At 40.9% G+C, this 27,548-nt stretch overlaps 1 protein-coding gene across 2 annotated transcripts in view; it reads left to right on the top strand.

Annotated features, from left to right (window-relative positions):
- The window catches only part of syndig1l (synapse differentiation inducing 1-like), a 42,318-nt gene that overhangs the window by 3,506 nt on the left and 11,264 nt on the right, over window positions 1-27,548 (top strand). For both annotated transcript variants that reach the window (XM_086166608.1, XM_086166609.1), the window contains exons 2-3: window positions 3,202-3,872; window positions 20,716-20,853. In XM_086166608.1, coding sequence (XP_086022734.1) covers window positions 3,357-3,872; window positions 20,716-20,853 — 654 coding nt within the window. In that variant the 5' untranslated portion in view covers window positions 3,202-3,356. The remainder of the gene's footprint in view (window positions 1-3,201; window positions 3,873-20,715; window positions 20,854-27,548) is intronic.

Below are 27,548 nucleotides of genomic sequence, written 5' to 3'. Positions count from 1 at the left end.
AAAAAAAAACATTACGAGACAATGACGTGCGCGGTGTTGTCTGTCACGCTCACTGGTGAGGGGAAAAAAAAAAAAGAACATTACAGATTTTGAAAACTACACTTTCACGTCCACTTGTTAACCGAGCCGGATTTTTTCGCCCGAGTTGATGAAAGAAATCGCGGCGGCTTTTCAGGGCTGAATCTTCACCCGGTAGAGTTTGCGCGGTTGCAACATTCACAGACGGGGACCGAAAGAAGGTGGATGGCACCGCGGGCGTTGAACCCAGGGTCAACGGTTGGCTAGGCCCGGAAAAGCGACGGCAGCACTTTTAAGTGGGTAGCGAAATTGGTGTATACGCTCTTATATGTAAGAACTGCAGGAGTCTCTTAACCCAACCAAAGGGTGCAGTGGTCTGGAAAAGCCGTATCAGCATATTCAAAGGAGCGCCGCTCCGAGGAACCTCACACAATTGCTTGGCTGGTCAGGGCTTTACTGCTTCGAACTTCTGACCCGCTGTGAACCGTGTGGATCGGTGTGGTCGGCTCGCGCGGGGCGTCGGGCAACTCTTCTCGAAGTACGGTTAATCTGCTTTTAGCTAAAAAAGCCGCTCGAACGCGGAGCGAATCGTCAGGAGAGCGATAAATCCTGCGCACGAATTTCACCTTTTGACATGTTGATTTGAGAGGAATCCTCCAGCGTGTTTACTGAATTGCATTACTCTTTTTCTTTTTTATTATTGTATTGTTTTTGTACTCGCTTTCTGTTTGCTGTTAATATAATTTACTTTCTTGTGTTTCTTCTCTTTGTATTCGGTTAACCGCTTTGGTTTGCCATTAGTTTGAAATGTGCTCCGCAAATAAATTTGCCTTGCCTTGCATGCTGATTTTTTTTCTCAGGGAGCCGGGGAGTGGGGGACCTATTTTATTCATGGGGCTGGAAAAAACACAAAATCTTTCAAACAAAAGCAATCCAGAGGAAGAAACCAAGGAACAATTTATGGTGACCCAAAAAAAGTGCAAAGGTGAAGTGCAAGGTTATTAATATTGCAGAAGAAGAAAATTACGAGCCAAGTCTCAGAATTTTTTTTTTTTTTTATGTACTGTGTACAGAATGCACAGGGACTTAATGCTCATTTCTTCTTCATGACTTCATGATACAGTCAGATCTCTTGGCCCCGTCTGGTAGGAAAACACTCCGCATAGGCTGGAGATCAGTGATAATCCCGATTATGGGCCAATACATTTGGGAGTGCGATTCGTCGTTGCTTCGAATACGTCTTTTAATGTAAAATTAAGCACGTAAACCGACAGCTGAGATAAAGTACATCGTAGCGGATGTTGCAAGTAACGGGCAACTTATTGTTTTTGTTTGCTCACGATTACGATACCGACATTCAACAAATGCAACGTATACCAGTTGCTGCTATATAGTCCATAAAACCCCAGTCGGGTGTTATTCACATTTTCAGCACTTTCTTCATCCTCTGTTGAAATATCATAAAAAGAAAATAAAAATAATAATAATTAAAAAGTCACGAAGATAGCATCGATATTATGAGCGCTCCCTTAAACTTATCAAGCTGAGTCATCAGGCTGATAACCATCGGTTGGCAGGGATTCTTCAAAATCAGCAGTTCTTTTTTGCGTCGGTGTACAGCTCAGGATAAACAGCTCAGACGGGGTAATACTTGACTTGCAGGGAAACAAAATCAGGTGGAATTATAAAGGAATCATTTTACGGCGCGCTCGCGGAACGAGCAAAGCGAGTAATAATCGGTGTGACTACTTGACTTGTACCGAGGACGGCTAGCGAATATATCGGTGGAGGGATGCCGAGGTCGGAAGGCTGGAAGAAGACCGAAATTTACGGATGGAGCGAAAGGGGACTCGAAGTTAGTCGGTAGGACGCCGAGAATAGGGTACGACGGAGGAAGACGGTTCGCCGTGGCGCCCCCTGAAGGCATCGGCCCAGAAGAGGGGAAGAAGAGGTCTGCAAGTCACATTAAATTCTGAAAATGAGGATGTAACAAACTACTGTGCTGATTTTAGTGGTCATGGTAACGGACAGGAAAGCAAAGTTAAAGCACCAAAGATTGAGTTGCTTGTTTGGCTAAAAGAGCAAATAGTGGAAGTTGTCCATTATATTAGATGCATCAGTCTGCAAATCTGATTCTAAATGAGTCATGTTTATCATCCGTCGCCATGGAAGCAGTAAGACTGAAGTAATGATTGGATTAGCCGCGTTGTGCTGTGCATTTTGAGATCAAGAAAAAAAAAAACAGCTTAGAAAATATAAAATGCAAACGCTGCAATATCCCGATTGCCTCCAGCCTCTTAACAAATAAAGGAGCTTTACAAATTGTTGAATATACAGCCAGATCTTGGGCAGTGGACGGAGCGTTTGCGTCGACAAATCGGCAGTTAAAAAAATGTAAATGTTCGTTGGGTAAAGATTTGGAAATTCAGTTGCACCAAGACAGACGTTTTCTCTACTCGAAACGTATTTTATTACGAAACCTTAATGCGTATTACAACAAGGAGTACTGCCAAGACAAATATTATCATTCTACTTTATAGATGAAATCGATAGTACAAATATGCGGATCAATAGTGACTTAATTATGCATTTTCGAAAGGTTACACCCGTTTATATTTATGATTAAATATCCCCGGTTGACATTTGTGGTGAAATGTCACATTCTAACCTCAGTAGCTTTCCTTGTAATTTAGTTTGGACTGTGTAAGTGGGGCATATGAAGGAATTTTTTGTAGAGTCATTATAAATTATGATAATTATACACTCGTCGGTTGTTTTTCAAATAATCTTTTGAATCAGATATTGACGATTAATGTCAATTGATTGATTCGTCCCGGTTGCGAGAGACCGCCGAGCCGCCGAGGAAGAACAACACATTAGAAAGATAACGATCGCAGCGTGAGCACAAAACACACATCAATGGAAAGGATAATTTGAGATCGCGGGATATCCTGCTTTGACATATTAATGTTACTGGTCTTGAATGTGTGTTAGCTTATTTATAAAACAAGAGGCAAATTAAAGTTGATTTCATTCGCCGCAGGCTTCCGCTCATCACAACAGCAATGATGTGAAAAGGGAATCGCCGCTCAAATTCAAGTAGCACTCGCAGGACGTCTTTCTCGGTTTCACGTTGAACCTGAATACCGTCTGTCTCTCTGTGACTGTTTCTCTTCCCCGTAGATATTACCGTCCTTAATGCCGGATACCGACATCGTCCTGACTGCGCACGTCACAGCGGACGCCGTCCCAGCACGCATTCCTTCAACTCCCCTCTTTAGCTAAAAAAAAAACCGAATACCGGCCTCCGCTCGCTTCCGTCTCGACCCCCTTTCGCTATGGAGAACCTCAGCGAGCTCCAGAACCCCTTGTTGGACAAAAACAGTAAGCACATGGTCAACGGTTATGGTGGAGACTTCCCCAATAACCAGTATCAGGAAAACATAATCAATTACTTCGCTGGAGGTGGAGGTGAGAGCGGCGGCGGCGGCGGCGGCGGAGGGAAAGCAAGCAACGGCAACGTTGTGAGCGGAGGAAGTTACAACTCCAATGGGAAGATGAAATCTCAGCAGCTCTTGGATGCCACATCTCTGCATTTGGCTGTGGAGGCTTTCTACAGGCCCAACTTCATCCTGTACAAAGAGGACAGCGACAGCGTCAAAGCGAAGGAATACAAAAGCGAGTGCTGTGAGACCACGTTCACGGAGAAGAAGGCGAAGGAAGCGTCGAACACTGCGGGGGGCGATGTACCCGGCACAGAGGACCCCCAGGCGAAGCTCCTGGAGGACGGAGAACACATCAAGATCCAAACCGTTTCCTACGAGGTGGAGGAGGAGGAGTACGTGGAGTATGAGGTAAGGGGGGAAGGAAAATGCGCCGGCTACAAATAGTAACTTCATTAGCAGCTGCGGTCCTTATTTAATCAGGATGATATATATGTAACACACGCTTTGGACACCTGTAGTGGGCTCGTGTTTGAACAGGCAGCCTGCTTGTATTCCTCTGGCGGTGTATCGCCACACCAAAGGATTGGGCTGGATGCCTGGATCCGACTGACATTTTACCACACGCAAATCCTGTTAGATCCACTGACCTTGTCCTCAATTCCCCGCTGTTGTAAAATTCATCGTCTGATAATAATAATAAATCACCCATGCCTGACTAACCCTGGGATATTAGGTATAGCGGTACAACAGCATTAGCTACAGTTTCTTTTTTTTTTCTCTCAACTGGCACAGCCAATAGCGTAAAGTACTCCAAAGGATTTAGGGGGATTGGGCCGCCGGAATGGGGTGTTGAATTTGACCGGCCTCATGCAGCTCTGCCACACACCAGCGAGTCCTCTAGAATTAACCTGAATTCATGTGATAAACATGTAGCCGTCTGCGACGCAACGTGACAAGGCTATATATCGCCAGAGGGCTCGCTGCGGAGAGGCAGAAGAGTAAAAACATGGAAAAATACAGCGCTTCTTGACACCGAATGTTATCCCGCTTTAAACACCGGCGGGGGGTATATTTGCAATATATTGATGTGAAATGGCTGGACGTGTTTACCTCCTCGTTCGTAAACAAAGATAAGACGGGTCAGAATGGTCGCGCCTTCAACGGTGAACACGATTGCGATTTGGTTCGTTTTGTTTCCACGCTCTTCCTCCTGCTCGTAAATGAAGTACCGCAAGCCCCACAGTCACTTTTGAGTTGTAAAGAGGAAAATGCGCAGTGGGACTCATTATATAGTCTGCCACGAGTTAGACCATTGACTCCTCTAAGTGCAGGAAGTCTCACCCACCCCGGCAAATGTCTGACACAATATAAAGACCTCAAAGGAAAAACCTGATCCACTGACACATGCAAAACTCCAGGCCTGAAGTCTGATATTTAAAACATTATGAGGTGTTTAAGCTTTAACTAACCGTTTCAGGCTCATGTTGATGGTTGCTAGAGGCCCAAATCGATGGTTGGATTAAATAATTACACCAAAACCGATGACGATTCACAACCAAAACTCCTTTTCGCTGAACGGGTTGAACATGTTTGCATTCATCTTGCACGTTTTGATATAGGCAAGTGATCCCGTGCCAGTCTCGGCTGAATGATTAGAATTTAAATGCGCTCGTCTTTCTCAACGGCGTTAAGAGGCGTTAACATCTCTAACCTTTATAAAACTGTTTTCTTTTTTCTATTTGCATGAATTTGTTAGCCGCTCCGTCTCGATCTGCCGTATTGATACACGGAATTAATCCTCCCGCCTGATTAAGCTCAAATATATTCAGAATGTAACAGATGATATCCCCGCATATTATTTCTCACAATACCCAATTAATCATCATAGCCCTGCAATTTGCAATTATACAGCTGTTATGAATGATTATTATTGCTTTCGTTACCTGCCTGTGACCAGATGAGAGGGCCGGACTGCGTCGTGCACGCCGTCTTGCAAGGCCTCGCTGGCAGCTTTTGCTGCCCGTACGTTCAATCCGCCGCAGATGGTCAAGAACACAGCAGCGCGTCTGGTCTTCGACCGAAAAAACAGCACATGCCCCCCCCCCCCCCCCCCCCCACACACACACACACACTCCGACCCTCCCGTCCCTGCTGTTTGTATCCGTCCCCTGGCTGCCAGAGGCTGCCCCCGTTAAATTAAAATCCTTGACGCCAGCTTACAAAACAGCAACTAAGATAGCTCATACGGACCTGAAGGAAGCATCTCGAGACCCAGACGCTGCATGTTTTACACTCGCTACAATTATGCACACTCATGCGCTGCCTGTATGCGCCGCTTGTTTGGCACCTATGTCCTGTTGGACTAAAAACACTGCATGATTGATTTATTTATATCGTTCTCCTCCTCCTCCTCCGACCGTATCCTTCCTTATGCTTTATGAATTCTCAGCCGTGTGTCACTTTTGATGAATGCGTGTGTGCGAAAAAAAAAAAAAGAATTTTTAATGGCGATCCAGGAGAAATACGGCCTCTAAGGTGTGCGCTTCCGTGGGCTCGGCGAACCAGGCAGCGATTTCGTCCCTCGCGTCGGCTTCTGCTAATATTTTTTAATTTACGACCCTTCTAATTATATAATATGCCTCGCGCTTGTACTTGAGAGGGTGACAGATTATAGTTGTTGACTCTAATGAGATATCGCCTACATGATGGGAAACAGTATAAAATAATGAGCCTCAAAGACTCCAAAGTACATAAAAAATAAGTCACTCTTGTCAAAGTCTGTTTGTTTTGATTCCCCTCTAACTTTTCATTGAGTGCGGTACTTAAAGATTATTAAATATACTCTCCCGATATCACAGTGTATCACGCCGGCCAAGAGTGCTGCAAGGATGAATTACGGAAACAAAACAAAAAAATGCATCACCTTGATTTAAATGTTATGTAGTTTTGTCTTGTCAAAACATACAGACGGCCCCATACATTATATCTCAGTGTTAAGGCTGTTGTTGGAATGCAGACACTTAATATTTTGGAAAGCATCGGATTACTCCATTTATTTCCCCAACACATAGGCGAGAGGTATGTTTGCTTAAAATGTTATTCTCTTTTTGCTTTTCGCCAAGGAATATTTTATAGATGGTGATAGATCAAATCAATCTCTGCTCTCAACTGCACATTTACCAGTGCGATATGTGATAAAATACTACTAATAATAACGATAATACATTTGATTTAAGGCGCCTTACTCAATTCTCAGGGTCACTGTACAGACATATACACATACACAGCATACTGATGTAAAAGAAACAATAAAAATAAGAACAATATGAGTATCAAAGTGGTAAAAATAAAAATGAAAAAAAAAAAAGAAAAACTAAAAATCCAAAAAATAAAAGTGACAGTGCGGTTTGTCGTCAGATGGAATAGGCTGCTTTAAACAGATGTGTTTTGAGCTGTTATTTGAAATGGGGGAATTAATCATGTTTCTGAGTCAAAACAGTGATTAATTTATTTCCAGCCTGTCTATTTTTTTCCGTGGCTTCAAGACTGTGATCAAGTGATTCCTTATCAAGAAATATTCCATAAGCCAATTTTTTTTTTTTTTGTCACCTACCTGCATTTAAACAAACTAGTATCAAAATACGATCCTGGAATTCTGTGCTTAGTTTCTGCACCTTCGTTGTAGTCATGCATTCGTCGCGTCTCCTGGGTGCAGGGTCACGGGTTGCAGGAACCAGTCGATCGCAGGGCCGCGCACGGACACGTGCAACCATTCAGTCATCTGCGCAATTCTGGGTCTCAAGGAACTGTGGGTGGAAAGCGAAGAACGCAGACACGGGGACCACACACGAACTCCGTGGAGCATACTAAAGCTTTTAAACGAGGGTTTAATCTGTAATACGCATTTTTTTTCTGTGTGTGTTTTCGGTGTTTCGTTCCTCCCTTTCATTCCGAGATAGCAAGGACTGATTCCACTGAAGTGCCGTAGCTTTTACATCTTGAATTCCACATAGATATATATCGTACAGCAGAAGATAATTCTTTCTTTAGAGGACAAAATCCGTATACCGAAGCTATGCTGGACCACCAACCAAATTACATATGTCTCCTTATCAGCTCTAGTAGCAAGTGAAGACTGAGGATTTGCTATGTGGACCCCCTGCCTGCATATTGGTCTGTCTTCTCAAACAGTTGAAGGTTTGAAATAGCCTTGCTTTCTCCCGCTGGCTGTGATAACTCATTCTGAATCCAAATCCCACTGTGAAAGTAAACCTGCCTTTATATTTATTCTGCCAGATGATTCACAGAACATGATTCTGTTGTTTGATCAATATTTTCAGAGCGTCTGTGCTGAACAGTAAGATAAATATTTTAAAATCACTTGATGATGAATATTTATTTATTCGTCGGTGTGGGCAGTTTCACGATATATTGTTTTTTGTCATGCATTAGCCCGGCTATGGTCTGAAACTTGATAAGCAGCAGACGATAAGCTAGCTTACGTCATTTATAAGAAAATCATGAAATGACTTGTACATTCAAACCTTTAGAATCGTCTATGTTATCGTAGTAAACGCAGTCCACGCCATGTGTTTTATATGACATGCTTCCCCCGGTGAGTGGCAAATCAACCGTAGACCCTTACTTGTGTTATTTTCATCATATATCTTTGGAAGCGGCAGTTAAATGTGAATACACTGTGCAAACATCCAATACTGTGTAGTATTAGACAAAAATACTGGTGCATGGGAGAAGACATGGTATGGCCATAAAGTAACAGGGGTGACCAAGGGTGTACTTTTGGTTTTAATGACATTTTATGTCAGTGCAAAGGCTAGAGAGGGCAGTACATTCTCTTCGCAGCTGCTCTCTGTGTAGGCAGGTCAAGCAGCTGAATCCTGAATTAGTAATGATTCAAAATAAAAAAAAAAAATCTAATCCAGTCAGAAACATTGAGATTATGTCTGTGTGTGTGTGTGTGTGTGTGTGTGTGTGTGTGTGTGTGTGTGTGTGTGTCCCGCCCTGACAAGATACAGTTGGTAGATAATCCGTCTGCACCAGCCTCACGTTGAGAACATCCTCGCTATTATTATAAGGGGCAATTTAGACTAAAAATCTCCCTAATAACAAACCACAGTGAGACGAGCATCAGCTTAGAAATTAAATTATAGACTAAATTCCTGGCGGGGTAGGGGTCCACCTTATCTTGTGTTTAGATAGCACATTTAAGGGACGAATATTTCAATATGTTTTCACGTTGGACAACCCGTGCATTTTCATTAATGCACCCTTTTGAGTCGCACGGTGGAGAAATGAGAAAGAATCATCTGGTTACTGTCATTTGCCTAAAACGCAGCCATTAATGAATGAAGGGGACTTTTTTTTTATCGCTCCTTTTAAACCCGCGGGTCATTTTCAAGGAACACGCCGCATCCTTCGAACCGAGTGTCCTCGCGGGCCGCGGCCGACACATGACGAAGAAGCAAAACAGATACTTGTGCAAAAAAAAAAAAAAAAAAAAAAAAATCCGTAGCGAAAATCATAAAACTAAAAAGATCCAGCAGCAGAGAGGATTACACGCCAGCCAGATTGTATTCTAAAAGCCTGATGATGAAAATTAAATATTTGATTTTGGCGGCAATGTTCCCTCAGCTTTAATAACCCATGACATTTGAGATTTGCAAGCATCCAGGCTGAATTTTATCTGATACGGGCCGGCCTGTCGGCCATTTAACACCGTATCATGACATTTTCATTAAACAGTGTATTTGTAATTCACTTAGTCATATGCTCGTGTGCCATCTATCCATCCATCCATCTATCCATCCCAAAATGCTCAGGGTGTAAAATCAATACATTGACCTTTAAATAATTATGTTTCTATCCGTGTGCCTGCTCCGTGCTGCGCTATGCTATATCATTGCTTAGTTTATCCATTGTCTTGAACCTAAGAGGCATTTGCAGTTATTCCTTCATTAAATATAAAAAGCAGTCATGCTTCAGTTCAGTACACACTTATCATTCCTCTTCTCAAGAAGCCAACAACCAATGAGCCTGTGCCATGTATTGAAATCTTTTGTAGATATCCCTTTTCTCATTTAGCAATAAATGACAAAATGATTGGATCGCGGTTCATTTCAATTTGCCAGTAAGTGAGTCTGTCAAATAGCGGGCAGCCTTCTGCTAACTGGAGATATTTATCCCATGCTGCGCGTCTCACTAAGCTTTAAAAACGTGTGCAGCCCCTCTGTGGCTGTGGAAAAAGTGATAGACATATCCGGAAATATGACAAAGAAAACCTATTTAGCTGACAACATGGAATTTCCCTTCAGTAGTCATGAATCACAGGGCGATCAAACATCTTCGAGTACAACCATGACGGTAAAGCACTGTAATAAAACCCATGCTAATTCACAAAGTCTGAAGTCTTGTCCAAATCTTCTCGTCGTGGCAACCGGACTTGAATTTCTTCACTCGAAAACATTTCACTCCTCATCCTTTTTCGGTTCAGAAAAACGTGCTGTTTAGCTGCAGTGAAATTTACTCATCGCTTAATATATGATTCTCTAGAGGCTCGCGTTACGTTGCTATCCAACTCCTGTGTTGCCAAACGCACCTTAGATAAACTTCTGATTTCCAGCTTGAAATTACCGTATGGCCCTTATAATCCCCAGCCACCTTGTTTCCATGTTATGGGCTGAATTAATCAGCCACAGGTTTATTTTCTGTAAAAGCCCAACAGAACCCGAGAGTGCATTTGAAGTTTAGCATTAATTTGACCGAGACGGCCCTGTTGCCATGGTGCAGAATGTCAGCGTTAGTAAAAAAAATGTCGATATAAAAGCACATTCTCAGAAAAAAAAAAAAACAACTGGCGGGCCGTGTAGGCTCATTATGAAGCATCTGAGCAGGGACTATCATTTTGGCTCAAGAGCTCCTCCATTGCTATTGTTGACGTTATACGTCGGTCGGTCTCTTTGGTGTTTGTCCCTGTTATTTAACTGCGGCGACAAGTACAGACTGGAACAGTCCTTGAAAAGGCAAAAAATACATAACGCTCAACACCTCATCACTCAGTTGTTTGTTACGGAGTGTAAAAATGCAACCCCTCATCTCAAACCTCTAGAAACACTTTAGCGGTGAACACATTTTCAAAGCAACAACTCGCAGGAAGATGAAAGCTCTATCTTTATCTGGTTGTAATCTTAATAACATCATAATCCACCTTTTCAGGCTTTTTTTTTTCCTTCTCAAGGAAACCATTTACCATTCCTGTAAGCTGAAGGGGGCGGCAATTCATGTGTGTTTTCTGGAATTTTTGTCTTCCCCAGATCTTCCATCCTCAGAGGAATGAGTAGATAATGACACGATATTTTCTTTCTCGTAAAAAGGCTTTTGCCTGTGAGGTAAAACAAATAAAGTCTGGCTTATTTCATACCCAAAAGTCAACACCGTCATCAATCCATCCATCTATTGTCTATCGCTTATCCTACTCACCCAGAACTCGGTATGTATTGTTGCTGTTTTCTACTGAAGAGCCCGTTTCTCACAATAAAAGTAATTTAGCAAGTACCGATCTTTGAGTCATGAGTAGTATTTCACAGATTGTCCCTCAGATGAATCATCGTTTCAGAAATGCGTCGCTAAGTAATAAGCACCAGCATTGCGGCCGCTAACCGTGGTTGTTTAGTCGTGTGAACGTTGACTTTAAATCACGTTGTTGTTTAAATATGTCTCTTACGTTCACACAAATCACACACACTCATTAAAAAAATGCATTGATTTCATTTCAATAAGTGAACATATACGTGCTGAAAAATGTATAAACGGCCTCAGACAGTTTAATGAGATCTCTGGAAACATTACACTGAGCTCGTCCAAGTCGGTTTCTCTCCAAATCCCCTGTTCTTTTTCCATGACACTCATCAAACTCAATTAGAAGACAACGATAATTTGCTATAATGACGGGAACGCCAAAGGTCTTATGGTTTGCGCCGACTTCCCGGGTCTTCTCTTACACCATCGCTTGGCCGGGTTCAGAAGGAAATGTAGAAATGATGTCGACCGAGTCACCTCGCGCGGACCATTCGATGTAAAACGTGCACGTTCTGCAGCATATGGGTGGGAAGAGAGCCGGGCACTGGTCACACGGATGAACTTGTCAGTTTTAAATAGCGCATTTGTTTTTCCTCAATTCTGCATCAAACTGAGTTCCTCTAAGTCCGCATGGGGTTTGGATCAATGTTCCCTCTAATTTTTCATTTTTTTCAACCTCCCTGAGCAACATGAAATGTGCACGCTGTGGCCGCACACTGCTATTACACCTGGGGTCATAGCAAGTTTCATGGCTTATTAAAAGAATCAAATTATTACTTTAGCTTCGCTGCATGTTTTGCAGAACAGTCCTTTCTCACTGGAAAAAGAAAAAATCGGACCCAGTTTCGCCGCTTCTATTTGCACATCGTTTCGCCGTGATATGGGGTTAGCATTAGCATCACTTAACTCACACTGTTATTATTGTTATATTGCGTGTAGGGGCAGAGCACGTGCGCAAGTACTGTCAATGCCGTGATTGGCTGCTTGGCGTAATTGCATCGTATCGTTTGATTGGCTGTATACCTGTCACTCACTGAGTTACAAAGAAAATGATACAAAAAAAATGTTGTATATCGTCACCTTCTTAAAGTAACCGCCTAAGTCATTTTTTCTGATTTCTCAGGAATAACAAAAACGGAACCATTTGACACACTTTTGACATATTCAATTTCTTCTAAAGGGGTAGAATGGCACAATGTGTTTAACTGAGGATGTAGGCAATTTTGCAGCATCATGAGGAGATGATTTAGGCAAAAAAAAAAAAAAAAAAATTTTTGTAAAAAAAATGACTTAGGCGATAATTTTAAAAGGATGACGATATCTAATACATTTGCAGCGCGCTCACTGCGCTGGTTAGGTTTTCTTCTGCGCAATTGCGCAGTTGCGCAGCTTAGAGGGAACCCTAGTTTGGATCAATTATCATGCGGTCAGACTCCGCCGGGTTCGGACATAAATATTCTAACCGATTCACGTCCCTCCTAGTCTCGTGCCGTCACGAGAACATGATGTGCTAAGTGACGCTCAAGGACGACCTGCTCAGTGAAGTGAAGCTAGCCCAAGTCAGCCGACAGCCTCCGTAGCCCGACTCCATGGAACGGCAATGAACGAGCAATTCGGTATGATGAGTGCTTCTCAGTAACCTTTTGACATTCCCTCTTTCATTTCTCCTTGCCGTGTGGTAACAACATTCGCACAATACGTCACACAAATGGTACCCGGCACAGCGGCGGAGTGAGGAGGTGGAGTTCAAGAGAAGAAGAAAATTAAACTGATACCCTTGAGGAGGTCTGATAATTGAGAATAATAAATGATGATTAAAGCTAGGAAGACAAAAAAAAAAAAAAAAGGAAATAATTATTTCGTATTTCACGAGGAAGCCCTTTGAGCGCAAACCGTCTACGATGTTTTACCTACGCCAGTGTGACAAACTAACACGCAAATGCGCTCACATTGATTCATTTAAATTTTAGACATACACACTTGAAAAAGAAAAGAATTGTTCATTTGACACAAAAAGATATTGTGGTTGATCAAAAACATTTGAATTCATTGTTTGGAACCAAAGATGTGTTTTCATGAGAATCTCCCTTTATACAATTAGAGTTCTGCGACGTGTAGTGTGAAAATGTGAGCAACCCGACAGTTATAAATACCATTTAAATACATTTAATGAAGTAAAGTTGTAAAAATACTTCTCCTTTTCAGCGAGAAGAATTCTTATTTATTTTTTCCCACGATCACAGCTGCAGAATATGCACAGATAAGATCTAACATGTTTATCATTTTGACATAATCATAACATAGCATCATGGCTGTATCATGTTCACATGATCTGCAATTGACTGGCGACAGCTGGGATGGATGGATGGATGGATGGATGGATGGATGGATGGATGGATGGATGGATGTTCACATGATTAAAAGGGCGCTGCAAGAATTTTTTCCGCTTTGGTTTTAAAGCTAAGAGAAGAGGTTAGACGAGCAAAGCGGGTTCTTGTCTCCTCACCAGAAAGTCAACGTGCTTCCCCAGGTCTTTTCTGAATGGCAGCTCAGGGTATTAGAAAAGGGAATAATGAGAAAACTCCCACTGTAATACAAAGAGTTTTGGGTAAAAGTGACCTGTCAAGGGTGATTACATTTTACAATGTTAAGCAGCAGTTTTGGAGTGACCGTCCAGTAATTTTTTGAATAAAACTTTATTCCTCCAGAAAATGCGCATTAAGCTGCTTTAGGCGTTTCTGACACGATTCACAAAATATATCTTTGTCTTTTCCCTGTAGAAAATATCTGTGGACCAATCAATCACAGCGAATAAGGTTTTTGTCCCCATTATGTTTGCAGTGGGGATTTGTCTCTGGGGATGATGATGACTTTTGTACCGTATGTGAGGAAAAATGCATTTCAAAATTATAAATACTGCTAATATTCCTTCAACGGTATTAGCTGAGCTGGTGTTTCTATTTTGTTCGAAACCAAAACATACTTCCCTCCTTGTTTACTGTGATTATATTGGTCCGGATGTGATTCAGCATTTGGCTTCGCAATGCATTAAGCTTTATGCATTGTTTTTCTCCCCACATCCTCAGCACTGGCCGAATATGGGTTACATAAGTTTGGAAAAAGTATTTTCACCGTCTGCAATGAAATATACATTATGTATTTCGGTCTCGTGTGGAAATAATTTGTTGTCATTTTTGACAGATTCAATTACTGATTTCCTCGCTTCACGGCGCCGTCTTTCTTTTGTGCCTCTACCTGTTTACAGAGCATGATATGAATACTAACCGCGGCGTGTGGTGTTTCCTTGTTGTTGTCTCATTACAAAATCCCAAATCGCGCACCTGTCAACAAGAGGCCACTGTGCAATGGAATGAAAAATAACACATATTACGTTCATTATCTCAATAGAATTTGTGCATGCTTGGCTCGCTCGAGAGGACCGCGTCATGATGAAGTTCTTATCATTTGGATCACACACACACACACACAGTGAGACTGAGAGTCCTGCTGGGCCTATTGAGTGACCTCATAGGGCTGTTGAGCCCAGTCACTGTGTAAATCTCACACACGGTGATGTTAAGGTTGCATTTCTTTTTACCAGCAGCATTCCACTCTACCGCTATCTGAGGTATAGAAAGTTGTAAGGCAGGACCCTTGTCGCCTCCGGAGCCACGGGATCCTGCTGTGGCATAACTTAACACGGCCACCTAGAGCATGAATATAGAAACAGGTAAAAACTGTTCTCTTTCAGGACTTTTTACTGCGCTGATGCCCCAGATCAGGTTAGGCAGCAAGTCAGGCGATGCAGTGTGTGTGTGTGTGTACGTTTGTGTATGTCTTTGTCAAAAAAAAAAAAAAACCTCACTAACCCAAGCTTACTGTTCTGTATATTTCCTGTGCATCGTGTATTTGCAAGTGTATTTGCAGTCCCCATGTCCTCTATTGTAAGTCGCTTTGGATAAAAGCGTCTGCCAAATGCAATGCAATGTAATGTAATGAATATAGACCAGGCACGTGTTGCACCGATGCTGCGTTGGGATGCAGACGGAGTCGCCGAGCGTAGACGGATGTGTCCGGCGACCTGTCGGCGTTCCCACGCGAAGCCACCGATCGTAATGAATTCAAATTGGCCGCTTTTCAAAATCGCATCTATTCCTTTTTCGCAAATGCGCAATATAACCTCCGGCGTGGTGGCGAGATAGAAGGTTCGAATCCAGACCGCGGGGCCTTTTTCTGCATTATTTCTGCGCAGAGCGTCCACGTTTTCCCATTTGAGTTTCCTTCGGGTTTTCCGGTTTCTTCCCACAGTCCGAACACATGCAGTCGGTTCATTGGAGACCCGAAATCGTGCAGACGCCTGAATAAAAGCGTGAACGGTTGCATGTCTCCACATATGAAGCCCCCTGCAATGAATGAATGAATGCATGAATAAGACCTTCCATAATCCATTATATTTTGTTATATTCTGAATTATTTTTTTTTCTCTCCCTTTTTTCTCACCTTAATGTGTCTTTAATGGGCAATACTCATTAAATTGGAATGGCAATTACTCCTGAACTCAGCTCATCCGTTCAGCTGAGAAAATGAATTTCCTTCGCTAATGAAGTACTTTCTTTAAAAATCCAGACTTTATGCTTTACCTTTGTGTGAAGCAATTCATTTTGTTTGTTTGTTGTTTTTTAATGAAAAGTAGAAAACTAATTTAATCAGTGTGGTCTGTGTCATGTCTTCTTTGCTGCCGTGTCTTTTCCGTCACCTTTCGTAAAACCTTCTGTTGTTAAACTGCCTCGCTGACTGTATGGGATGGATATTATCATAATGAAATTAGAAAAAAATTCCACTACAAATGATAAGAATTGGACTGCTTTCAATGTCCATCACCGGTATTGCCAGTGCTTGGTTTAATTTATTTCTTTTCCGAATTCAGTATTATTTTTCATGCCTTGACAATAAAAATACCACTTTTTTGTCTTTTGTTAGACTAAATTGTGGCAAAACTTCAATTCGTTTGTTCAGAAATGCTCTTGTTTGCGACGTCGGATCTAAAATATACGCAAAATACACTGGGAAATTTTTCAAAACCAAATATTTAAATATGCGGATAATAACTACGACATATGTGTCACAACAATACTTTCTGTCTATCAAAATATCCAGAATGTGCTATTACACTGTCATGTATCGGGGACAAAGCCCTAATTTGCACTTTCTTGATTGAGACACATATGAGGTTCATCTTCGGCTTTTTCTTTCTTTTGAAATGTTTAATACCATGTCAGCACTGCACAGAAAAGAACATCTAATAAATCTGACAGCCACGGAGATGCTCTGCACACCGGAAAAGATCAATTCAGAGATACATTAAAATTTGTGTTCGGTCTCAAACCATTGCCATGATGATACCTACTTTCAAAGCACGTAAAAAAGTCACGCCGTGAGACGTTTATTTGACATATAATCAGAATAAAGTAAAAACGAAAAATAAAGTGAAGGACAAATTGGAAGATGTCTGTAAAAAGAGTGGACGGGGACACGTTTAATTTATGCCGCAGTGGAAATATGTCAACAAATAAACTTCACAAGCCACCCTGGTGGAAACACTGTCATAGTAGCGTGGTGAGACTATCCATTATACCGGCGCTACCTGTCGGCGTGTTGCCCATGTGTTGACAGGATTTACACTACCCGTGACATATCTTAGCGCAGCTTGCAGCAGTGGTGTGTAAAGTCATTAGGTCTGTCTGCCACGGAGAACAGCGACATGTGACAGCACGCCAACTCATTAGAACTCTTGCAGAAAACTGATGTAAAAAAAAAAATATATATATATATATATTTTGTTTATTTCAGAAAAGCAAACAGATCATTGATTCAATCCACATGCTTTTGATGATCGAGTGATGTTTTTTGGATTTTTTTTTTGTTTCAAACCAGGAAAATGATCATGGTGTCATCACACGATTGTTGTTATATATGATAGTGTTGCAGAGGGACAGGCTTTTTTTTTTTTTTTTTTTTGCAGTAGCCATTTTGACATGTTACTAAAATGTTAAAACATGTTTGATAACATGAATCATAGACCTGGAGTATAGCAGCGCTTATCTAGCCTGTTTGAATGTCATTTCAAATGTTTTGTTCATTTTCTCAAAACTATTAACTTAATTCGATGCCTTTTGAATATGTTTGTCTTCTTTTTCAAGTGTTTACTTTTTCTTGATTTCTTTCTAATTTAATATCTTGGCCATTTTATCATCATTTTTCCTTTTGCTAAAGAAAAGGATTTACAATTCACGAGGTATTGAATGCAAATATTCAAGAATTAATATCAAAATGTTGAATATCAAAAAAATGAAATGTGATTGTTACATATTATAGAATACATTACAGCAGATAGGAAATATAGCGATAGAGTGCTCATTGTATTTTCCAGTTGGGCTAAATGTATTACACATGTACATCCAATTTCTCTCTAGCCTTACTGACTGTCCTCTTCTGCCCCCATAGCTTGGCTCTCAGTTTCCTAGCCAACTAAAACATATAGTATTTCCAGTCAATGTCAGTTTTCATTCTTCAAATAGCCCTAAGGAAATGCATGTTTTTTGTCAGTGGATTCTGAGGCACGTCTGAGCAGGGCTGGCTCTGCAGAGATTGCACTCCGGCGTTCGCTCCGGTCCATGAAAGCGCAGCGATACTACGCAGAGCTGCATTGTGCTTCAGTGTTAAAACCTTTTTCGGCCTAAGTGTTGCGTTATGAAAAAATATATATCAATCAACACAGCGGGGGACCGTATTCGTGGCTCTGAAAGCGTCGTATGTAAAGCTTGACAACATCAAACAGAGCTGTCTGCAATTGAAGGCACACATTAGAATAATGGCGCTTTCCTGTATGATTTTTGTACCTAATGTTCTTTTTTTTCCCAAAGGTCTACTTTTGGTATCAATTAATCCAGCGTTTTCTCTACATTTATTGGACGGGGCCCCAGCAGGGTGACCACCCACCAGCTAATCCCCCCTCATAACGCAAGATGCATGACTAAAAGCAGAATGCGGTAATTTAAATTAAAATGCCGAGCATTTAGATTGTTTTGAACTTATACTTGGTCCACGAAAACGCTTCCAAAATAAAACCGTGTATTTGAAATTACTCCACGGTGCCTTTTTTTTATGCCTTATATGAAACTGGGGGTTTGTAAGAAACCAGTTCTATTTCCATTTTCTAAATTTTAAATATGTGACAGAGCTCATTAGCCTGTTAAGGCTTAGCAGAAGATATTTCAGAAAAAAATTTAAAGCAAAAATAAACGCCGCATAGTCAATTTCAATGAACTCAGACTTGAGAATTAAATCGGCATTTTGTAAAATATGACAGACTTTTTAATCAATGGTAGAAATAGTAAGTAATGAATTTAAAAGTTTTAAAATGGTCGATAAACTTTGCTTCTTCCTGAAAAAGCTTGTGGCTTGATTTCAAGTGAACTTGACTTGCAATGCTAATACATGGAGTAAATTAAAATTGCATCAAATGCTGTCTTAAATTAAAATGGAAAGTTCAGAATATTCACCGTGTATCAGGTTGTGATCCAACTTGGCTGAGAAACTAAAAAACAAAAAAAAAACACTGCAGGACTGATATCTAACTACCATGGCTACCCAGGTAAAATTGCAGTCTGCGGTCTCGTGAGAAAAAAAGGCTTACATATCCAAAATAAATATTGAAAAGTACAGCATAATCACAAAGACACATGCGAGGATTAAGACCCACTAAAAATACTTGCATATAAAAAGGATTACAGAGCAACAAAATGAAAGGAAGCTTAAGGACGGTTCATTTCTTTTGTGAGATTACCATCTTAAATGTGATGATTGGAGTTTTCAGCATCACCTCTGCAATTTAAACAATCGCCGTTTCAACCTATATTCCCGTTTTCTCGGACAAAAATAGATTGTCATTTCATGTTTATCTTTATTTTATTTTTTTTCCGCCCTCGTGATGGATCATCCTCCAAACAGGATGATGATGTGTGAAGGATGCAGCTTAATATTTCAGACAGAAACCAATGGCCTAAATCTCAGATATCTTTCATTAAAGGATGCCACTAAAAATAGATTATTTGTTCTTAGTGTTGCCTTTGTCGGGAAAGACGAACAGGCGGTAAAATGTGTGTCCGTTTATGTGTTTGCGATAACATCAATATAACAGGCTTAAATTCAATGAAAACAAATGACACCTATGAATTGTTATGTAAATTGTATGTTCAATTATGATACTCTTATCAGTCAGATAGAGGTGAAGGGGAATATTTGACTATTGATGTTTGATATTTAAGAGCTTACGTCCAGTCAGATGTCTTCCCAAACTATTTTAACCTAACATCGCTAATCTGAAAATCCCTGAATATTTCCATGAAGATCTGTATTCATGTTTTACACATTATTTGTTTTTTACATTTTTCAAACTCTCTGCATTTCTCTCCATGTATTGCAGTATTTGATATACATCCAAATGTACCACAAGAATTTGAAATAGCGACTAAAGTACTTTTTTTTGTTTTGTTTATCTGTTTTTAGTGTGTGTGTGTGTGTATCACAAAGCAGATCGTGGAACTCCCTGAACAATACGCAGAGATGCCGAGGTCTTTTCTTTTTCGCTGAAGGCACTCCAGTTGAATGTGACGAATGTTGCGTGGAGCGTGAAATAGTTTCATAAAGCTTTGGGGAGTAGGTGTGTTTCATTCATAAGTATTCCACATCTGAAATGAAATGTACTTTCAACCATAGCTCTTTACAATGCCATCTGTTGTTTAGATGCTGAAATGTGAGAATCTGCATATCTCAAAACTAATGAGAAACTAATGGGCCATCACAAAAAGTCCATGAATATGAGCTATGACATTATGAGGAAGCAAATGATCCTGCAGGCAGAGATGCTTCTCTGTTTTGGTTCCCATTACACAAATGTCTTTTTTTTTTTTTTTATCTTTTTCAATAAATGCACTCCTAGGTGGCGTTATGATTAACTCTCCTACCGCCCACTTCCTGGTTTGATTCCAGTGTCCACTGTGGAGTCTGGACTTTTTTTGTGTTGTGTTGGCATTTCCTTCTACCAATCCAAAACATGAACATTAACTGAAAACTCTGAATTATCCATAAGAGTGAAAAGAAAAGAAAAGAAAACTCGAAGTATTCTCATGGATGAGAGGTGATTGTTCTTCGAGAAGTTAACCGAATAAAGTTCCCCACTATATTGTTGTTATTGAGTCTCGCGGCTTAGATTTTACCTGGATGTGATTAAGGTTTGGACAATTTAATTACAAAAAAACATTCATATTTATGCAGTAGTAGGTTTATATTGGTATTCTGTATTAGGGTGGCGATCAATGCGCAGAACTTCTTTCTTTATTTTTCCACTTCTTGCAGAAATGAGTTGCTGTGAGTTTTATAAAACACACAGTGACAGAAAAATGTATACTTTCGCATTATTTGCACAATAAAGATAAGGAACCACCATTTCAGGACAGCTTTCCTAGGTTTAAATCCTCTCTGGAGATGTATGACGCAACATGAATCAATGCCAATGATTTAGTCGGTTTTGTCTGTCCATTTTACTTTGGTAAAAAGATTTGATATTTGACCTGAGCTTCTCTTCTGCACGCAGACGGACTGCTCCAGTGACAGCGAGAGCGAGGACAACTTTATTGTTGTGCCGCCGCGAGACCACCTGGGCTTGGCCATTTTCTCCATGCTCTGCTGTTTCTGGCCTCTGGGAATTGCAGCATTTTACTTCTCACAGGGGGTGAGGAGACACACACACGCACACACACACACACACAATCATGATTCCAACCACATTCCTTTGGGATTCAATTGAGAGGACATTATACTGACTTACAGTGATTTTTGGAGGGAAACCTTAACCACTGTTTAGCCATTGCAAACCATTATTACAGCCAGCGGGAATATATTTTGCATGCTATTGCAATCAAGGGTTACGGTGAAAGGAAGTTGACCGATCGGCTGTTTGTTTGATCGGCAAATAAATGCATTTGCAATGAGATAGCTATATTATATATCCTCAAGAATGTCAAAGTCTATCACAAGTCAAAAAACGTCGCTGTTTGGTACCCGTCGATAAGTTTAGGCAGAGCTGCAATGGCTTGTTAATCTGTAAATGGGTTGACACGCGGCTTAAGGAAAATAAATCCTTCTCAAATCTCTGTCTGTAAACTTCAAGATGGTGGTGTTTTAAAGACAAATATGAAAAAAAAAAAAATATCCAGGGGAATACGGATGAGTCATCACATGTCGTTCTTTGTGTAAAAATTTAGCAACTGTCAGAAACACAAAAGAGGTTTCGCAAACTAAAATACACGTTTGACTCACAATCAAATGATTATAAAGGGGACGAACCACATACATCTTGCCGTCAACGCAAAGGTTTCTTCGTATTTTGAAAAAAAAACCTCAGCAATTCGCGGTTTGAAAATAGTTCAAATTAGAATTGAGCACAAACCCTGCAAGTTGAAAGTATCCGTGTCCTATTGGCTTTTCGAGAAAGCGACTTCTTGTCATAGATTGCAAGCCGTGCACTGGGACTGAAGTGGCTGAAACCACGTGTCTTGTCAGATTTATTCATAGTGACATACGCCTCACAGTAGCTCTTTCAAATTAGCGAGCATTTAGCACTCGCCATCATTAGCCATCCGGCTAATTAAAACAAAACTAGCCGAACCTGACCCTTTCCTTTTTCAACCCACAGCAATGTGCTTTTTCACAGGAGGCAGATTGAACAGCTGTGATTGAGCTTCGGCTTCATGCAGAAAGACACTTATCTAGGATGGTGACGGATGCTTTGTGTAGTTCCACCCCTCAAATGTCAAACAGACGCGCCAAAATGGCAATGTTGCACCGTGAATGAACAGCAAATTGCTCATGCGAATAAATAAACTCATGTCCACTTAATGGGACTCTGGAGGGGAGAGGTCTGGATGGTCCTCTGTCTCTCCCTGACGACGGCACATTATTCAACTGCTGCCTACATAAATTCTACGCACCTTTTTTCCCAGTTCCACAGTGCCCTTTTCAGTAGCTTCACCGTTTTGTCGGCATTCGTACAGATTTTGTAGCGGGAATTTCTCTCTTTTGCAGTCTTTAAAACTTAGATAACTGAGGATTGTGAGAATTTAGCATAGGTCAGTATGTCAATGTAAATGCAAAAAACCTGTTGTTACTGGCATTACGTAATGTAGCTGCTGGCTCTGTTGTATATCGTTGCGTCTCGCTGTTTTTTTGCATCCCTCTGTAGTAAATCCATGAAGATTCAGCGATCCACTGTCTCCATTTTGCCCAAGAACCATTTCCCCACGAGTAAACATTTGAATATTTTCCTCCAATTTTGCTAACAATGTTGTCATAAACCGGTTATGTCTTCACACCTCACCCGTAGTTATGTCTACCTAATGTCTTTGGGGTTTCCTTTTCTGTGAAAGCCTCCAATTTCCCGTGTCTAAACAATAACTCTGATGATGTCATTCATGTAGCCCATGTGTCAGAATCTGCCCAGGTTTGTCTGAGGAGGATTACATTACATAACATTACATTACATTACATTACATTACATTATAGTCATTTGGCAGACGCTGTTAACCAAAGCGACTTACAAGAAGTGCAATTCAGTCACCGAAGATCCGAAGTCAGAAGTCAGAAGTGCCCACTCAACCAAATAGCCATCTCAGAACCATATACATTCAAACGCTCATTTTTTGGGGGGGGATTGGGGACTAAGTGCGATTAGTACGGTAGCGCTCGGTGAAGAGGTATGTTTTCAGCTCACGGCGAAAGATGGGCAGCGACCCCGCTGTTCTGACCTTTTTCGGGAGTTCGTTCCGCCGCTGAGGAGCCGAGACCGAGAAGAGCCGAGACCGGTTCGATCGGCGGCGGCGGCGGGCTCTGAGTCATGGGGTGGACGGTCGCCCGGAGGTGGCAGATCGGAGGGGACGGGTAGGGACGTGGGGCTTGACCAATAGCTCCAGAGGACTGATGGTCACCTGCTGGGACGCCGGCAAGGAGGGAGTTGCAGGATCTTTTGGTTGTCGCAATGTGCATGCATTGTGTATCCAAGGGCAGTTTAATGTTTGTGAAAGAAAAGCCCTCGCAGTTTCGCACTTCACTCTGTAAGTGTCCATCAATATAGCACTTAATCTTGTTCCTCAACACCAATGCTTTCTTTCCAGTTGCATTGACGACCCGCAGGTAATGGTCATTTAATGGATTCCGACCGGATCCCCGCTGCCAATCAGCTCCGTCGGAAACAAATCAGATAAAGATGTTTGAGTCAGAGCTGAAAGCGGCGTGATTGTCACTTCTCTCAGTGCTAGTCAATAAAGTCTTGTCCATGTGTTATCAATACTGCAGGCGAGTGCATTAACAGATCTTGCATAGGCACAAATCCATTTTTAAAAAACAGATGGAATGGATACAGCTCAGGACGGACAGCGGGTGAGCGCTGCAATAAAATTCTCAATTTTTCACTATTAACCTTTACTTATGTGTTTTTAAAAAGGCAACCATTTAGCTGTCTTATCTGAGGGCGCGAGCGGTCCGGAGCAGATGAAGGAAGTCAGTGAATTATCTCGTCAGGAGCTAATTTGATTCTTCTGGGGTAATTATGGGAAAGTGATGGCTTTGTTTAAGGATGGATGGTTTTTATGCCAATCCTTCCCCTTAAGAAGGTGCAGTCCAGAGGAGCTGTCAGGAAAAGATATGGTGGGGGTGGTATGGGATTGCTTCATTTTATAGCTCAATAACCCACTTCACTGGTCTTCATTTCATTAAATTGTTCAGGAAGGATTGTTCAAATTAAATGAATTAAAATTGTAGGAATTAGCAGATGGACAGTTGTAAGTTTTGTAAGAACACGAGCCGTAATGTGATTATCTCTTCATTCGACTTCATTCTGCGACGCCGGTCTGAGATCCGACCCACGTGCACGTTGAAACGCTGCGCACGATACAGGAGGCCGAGATTGTCGCCGTCGGTCAATGTGTCATGGAGGCCACATTCGTAGGCTACGAAAAACAATATTCTCTACATAAACCTGGAGACTGTAAATATATTAACGTAGAAATCACTGCTTGTTAGGACGTGAGAAGAATTCGAAGCAAAGCGAAATCTTTTGAAAAATAGTCAACGCTTATTTAGGTTTCTGAGTTTTAGTGAGCATGTTTTATGTACATATCTTGTTTTATTACCAGTAGAAGTTGCAAAGTGACTGATGTATAACACATGGTGGAGTTTGGTGAGATAAATATGGTCAAAAAAAAAAAGAAAAGAAATTGTTCATGGAGCTGAAAACCCGTAAATGGGACAGATTATTCAGAGTTGTCCATTTAATATTGATCAGCTTTTCCACGACGCTGTTCAGCGGGAAAGATGGTTTGGATTCAGTTCTGCTCAAATAGCACATGTGCTCCGGGGCATATTTCCCACTGCGCTCTCCAGCATGCAGTTTTCACCTCTTGATATCTTTTATTCTGTATATCCCATGCGCTGATTAGCCAAACACTGTGCTGTTTACTTCGGAGAAATTCATCTTTACAAACAAAAGGGGGGGGGCGTATGTGGATTTTGCTTCTTGTTTGTTCATTTTTTTTTTTTTTTCGTTTTCTATTCAAACACTGCGATTCTGTCGTGACAGCGAGACGAGGCTCAGTGTGCAGATGCAAATGAATGGACAAAAGTTGCGTATATTCTGATCAAATGGGACGCAACGGTGAGTGTTTGCATTTAGGAGACTGGAAAACAATGTGTATACAGCTTATACAGCTTTTATAGCCCTTTCACACCTTTTCAAACGGCAATACAGTGTACCCTTGTTTTTCGCGGGGGTGACGTTCCAAAAAGAACTCGTGATAGGCAAAATCCGTGAAGTAGAAACCTGTTTTTACAGTTATTATACAATGAAATACGCTATTATACATTGAAAGAAAGAACAAATCATTTTACAGGCTCAATCATTTGTTTCACAAATAAAAGTACTGTACTTTAGAAACGTTTTTTTCAACAAATAACTTCTGTACTGTACTGTCAAATAATAATTTTAATCATCAATGTTAACAGAAGGCTTCAAATTGCGGAGATTAGCGCCGACCACCGCGACCTCGTTGCTGCTGCGAAACTTATTGCTGCTGTCGTTCTTATGTTTTTTTTTCTTCCTTCTTTATGGAACGAACGGAAGATTCATTAATTCCATAATGCCGCTTAGCTTTTACCTTCCCTTAGCATGTCCAGAAGTTTAACTTTATCTGCGATAGATAGCATCTTCCGCTGCCTTTTGGGCCCTGCCGCAGGTGCTTTTGTCGGTCCAGAGCGTTTTGTCAACATTATGGGTTTTAGAGAAACTCAAAATTTGCGAGAGAATTTGCATGTACGTAATGTAAATTTGGCAAGCTGTTTTACGTACGTGTACATATTAAACTGCAACGTTATCGACGCGCAGGTAGAGAAGAAGCGGAGTGACTTTTTTAGCCAATCACAATGCAGAACGCAATGCACGATGCAAATCCGCGAAGTAGCGAAACCGTGAAAAGTAAACCGCGTTACAGCGAGGGATCGCTGTACACTGTGCGAGGCGGGAGCAACTTTTGGTTCAGTGTCTCGCCAACATCCGGACGGGAAGAGCCGGGAAACGAACTTCCGACCGTCCGATCAGAGGGACGCCCACTCTACCTCGCAGCTGCCACAGAAAGTCTACTTTTGACTTTTCGCCGCAGCGAATTGACCTTCTCCATCTCTGTTTCCTCCTCTCTCGCACCAACTACCTCCATATCCTCTCTCACTACATCCATAAATCTTCTAAGAAGAGATTTGAGAGTAAATGAGTTAAAAAAGATAAGACTCCCAAACCTGCGTAACATGCTTTTGAGAGCCGATCTCCCCCAAGAATCACCCCCTTATTTTCTTAGTGCTATCCCCCATGGTGATGGTAACGATGCCATTTCTCATATAAAACATGTTTTTATTATCCTCATACAGGTAAGAAATACAACATAAGAGGTGTGATTTCATGTTCCACCACACATGCAATTTACCCATGTGGTTTAGCTTCTAAAAACCCACATTGCCGAACATGGCAGCGCCATCAGAAATCAAGTGGCCTGCAGCCCCGTAGCACTAAATTTTAAAGAAGCCGAACATAATGTCTCCGCCTTAAAAGTACCCAGGCATTGAGGCCGTAAAATGTCCTTGCAGAGTGGGAGGATCTGAACTCTTTCCTTTTTAAAACAGGGGTCTCAGACTCGCGGCCCTCGGAGCAATATTTTGTGGCCCCCTCTGTGAAATCAAATCTTTGTGTTAGTGCGGCCCACGTGTTTTTTTCACACACGCATCTGGGGGTTTTATACAGTGGGTTTTTTTCAAAAAAAAAAAAAAAAAAAAAAAAAAAACGGCCAAGGAAGAAATGAAAAAGTAACCTTGCAATGTATTTTTTTTTTTTTGCTTCAAAATTTGGGAACGAAATGATTATTTGATGAAAAAACATCTAGGGACATTGTGAAAACGATCTTTTCTTATTTCTATAAAAAACACAAAAACAACGACCAAAAATAAAATAAATAAATTAATCAAATTAAAAAGATTGATTTAATAACCAGATTAGCCTTGTAAACATTATACCTCTTCTTATACATGCTGCCAAACAATTTTCTAATAAATTCTAGTGGCAAATTTTCCCACAGTGACAAGATTTTCTCTTTTAACTCAACAATGTTTTTAGGGTATAATTTCATCAATTCTTTTTTTTAATATTCATTTTTAATATTAATTCGTCATGTATTTTTTAGAGGAACAGTTCATTACATATAAAGATTTTTATCATTTACCTTTTAAGCCCCTTTATACTAAAATAAAGGAAATATTTGGACTTAGTGTTACGTTTAGGTAATGATTTTACTGGTCTGGCCCACTTGACATAAAATTAGGCCGTATGCGGCCACCGGACCAAAATGAGATTTCAATATTAGACCTTGTCTATAGAGACGATTTTGTCGATTTTGCCGTCCTTTTTCTAGTTCCTCCTCCGTATACACGCTCGAAAAAATACAGGAAACATTAAAAAAAAACACATCCTAGATCTGAATGGATGAAATATTCTTAATAAATAATAGTTGAATGTGCTGACAACAAAATAAAACAAAAAATATCAATGAAAATCAAATGTATGAATCCATGGAGGTCTGGATTTGGAGCCACAGCCCAAATTAAAGTGGAAAAAACACACTATAGGCTGATTTAATGTCCTTAAAACAAGACAAAATGAATCGGTGTTGCTTCCTAAGTTTGATTTCACAGAAATGTGATAGACTTGGAGTTATATTGTGTTCCCTTTATTTTTTGGAACAGAATATATTGCTTTTGAAATCTTCTAGGACTGTACATATTGCACCCAACACATTACTTTATTTTCAGCGTCATGTCGTCAATGTTTTTCCAGAC

This window comes from Fistularia commersonii, chromosome 20, assembly GCF_037954325.1.
Source record: "Fistularia commersonii isolate RoL2024-O1a breed Wild chromosome 20, RoL_Fcom_v1.0, whole genome shotgun sequence".
Lineage (NCBI taxonomy): Eukaryota > Metazoa > Chordata > Actinopteri > Syngnathiformes > Fistulariidae > Fistularia > Fistularia commersonii.
This window is presented reverse-complemented; position numbering and strand designations above follow the sequence as displayed.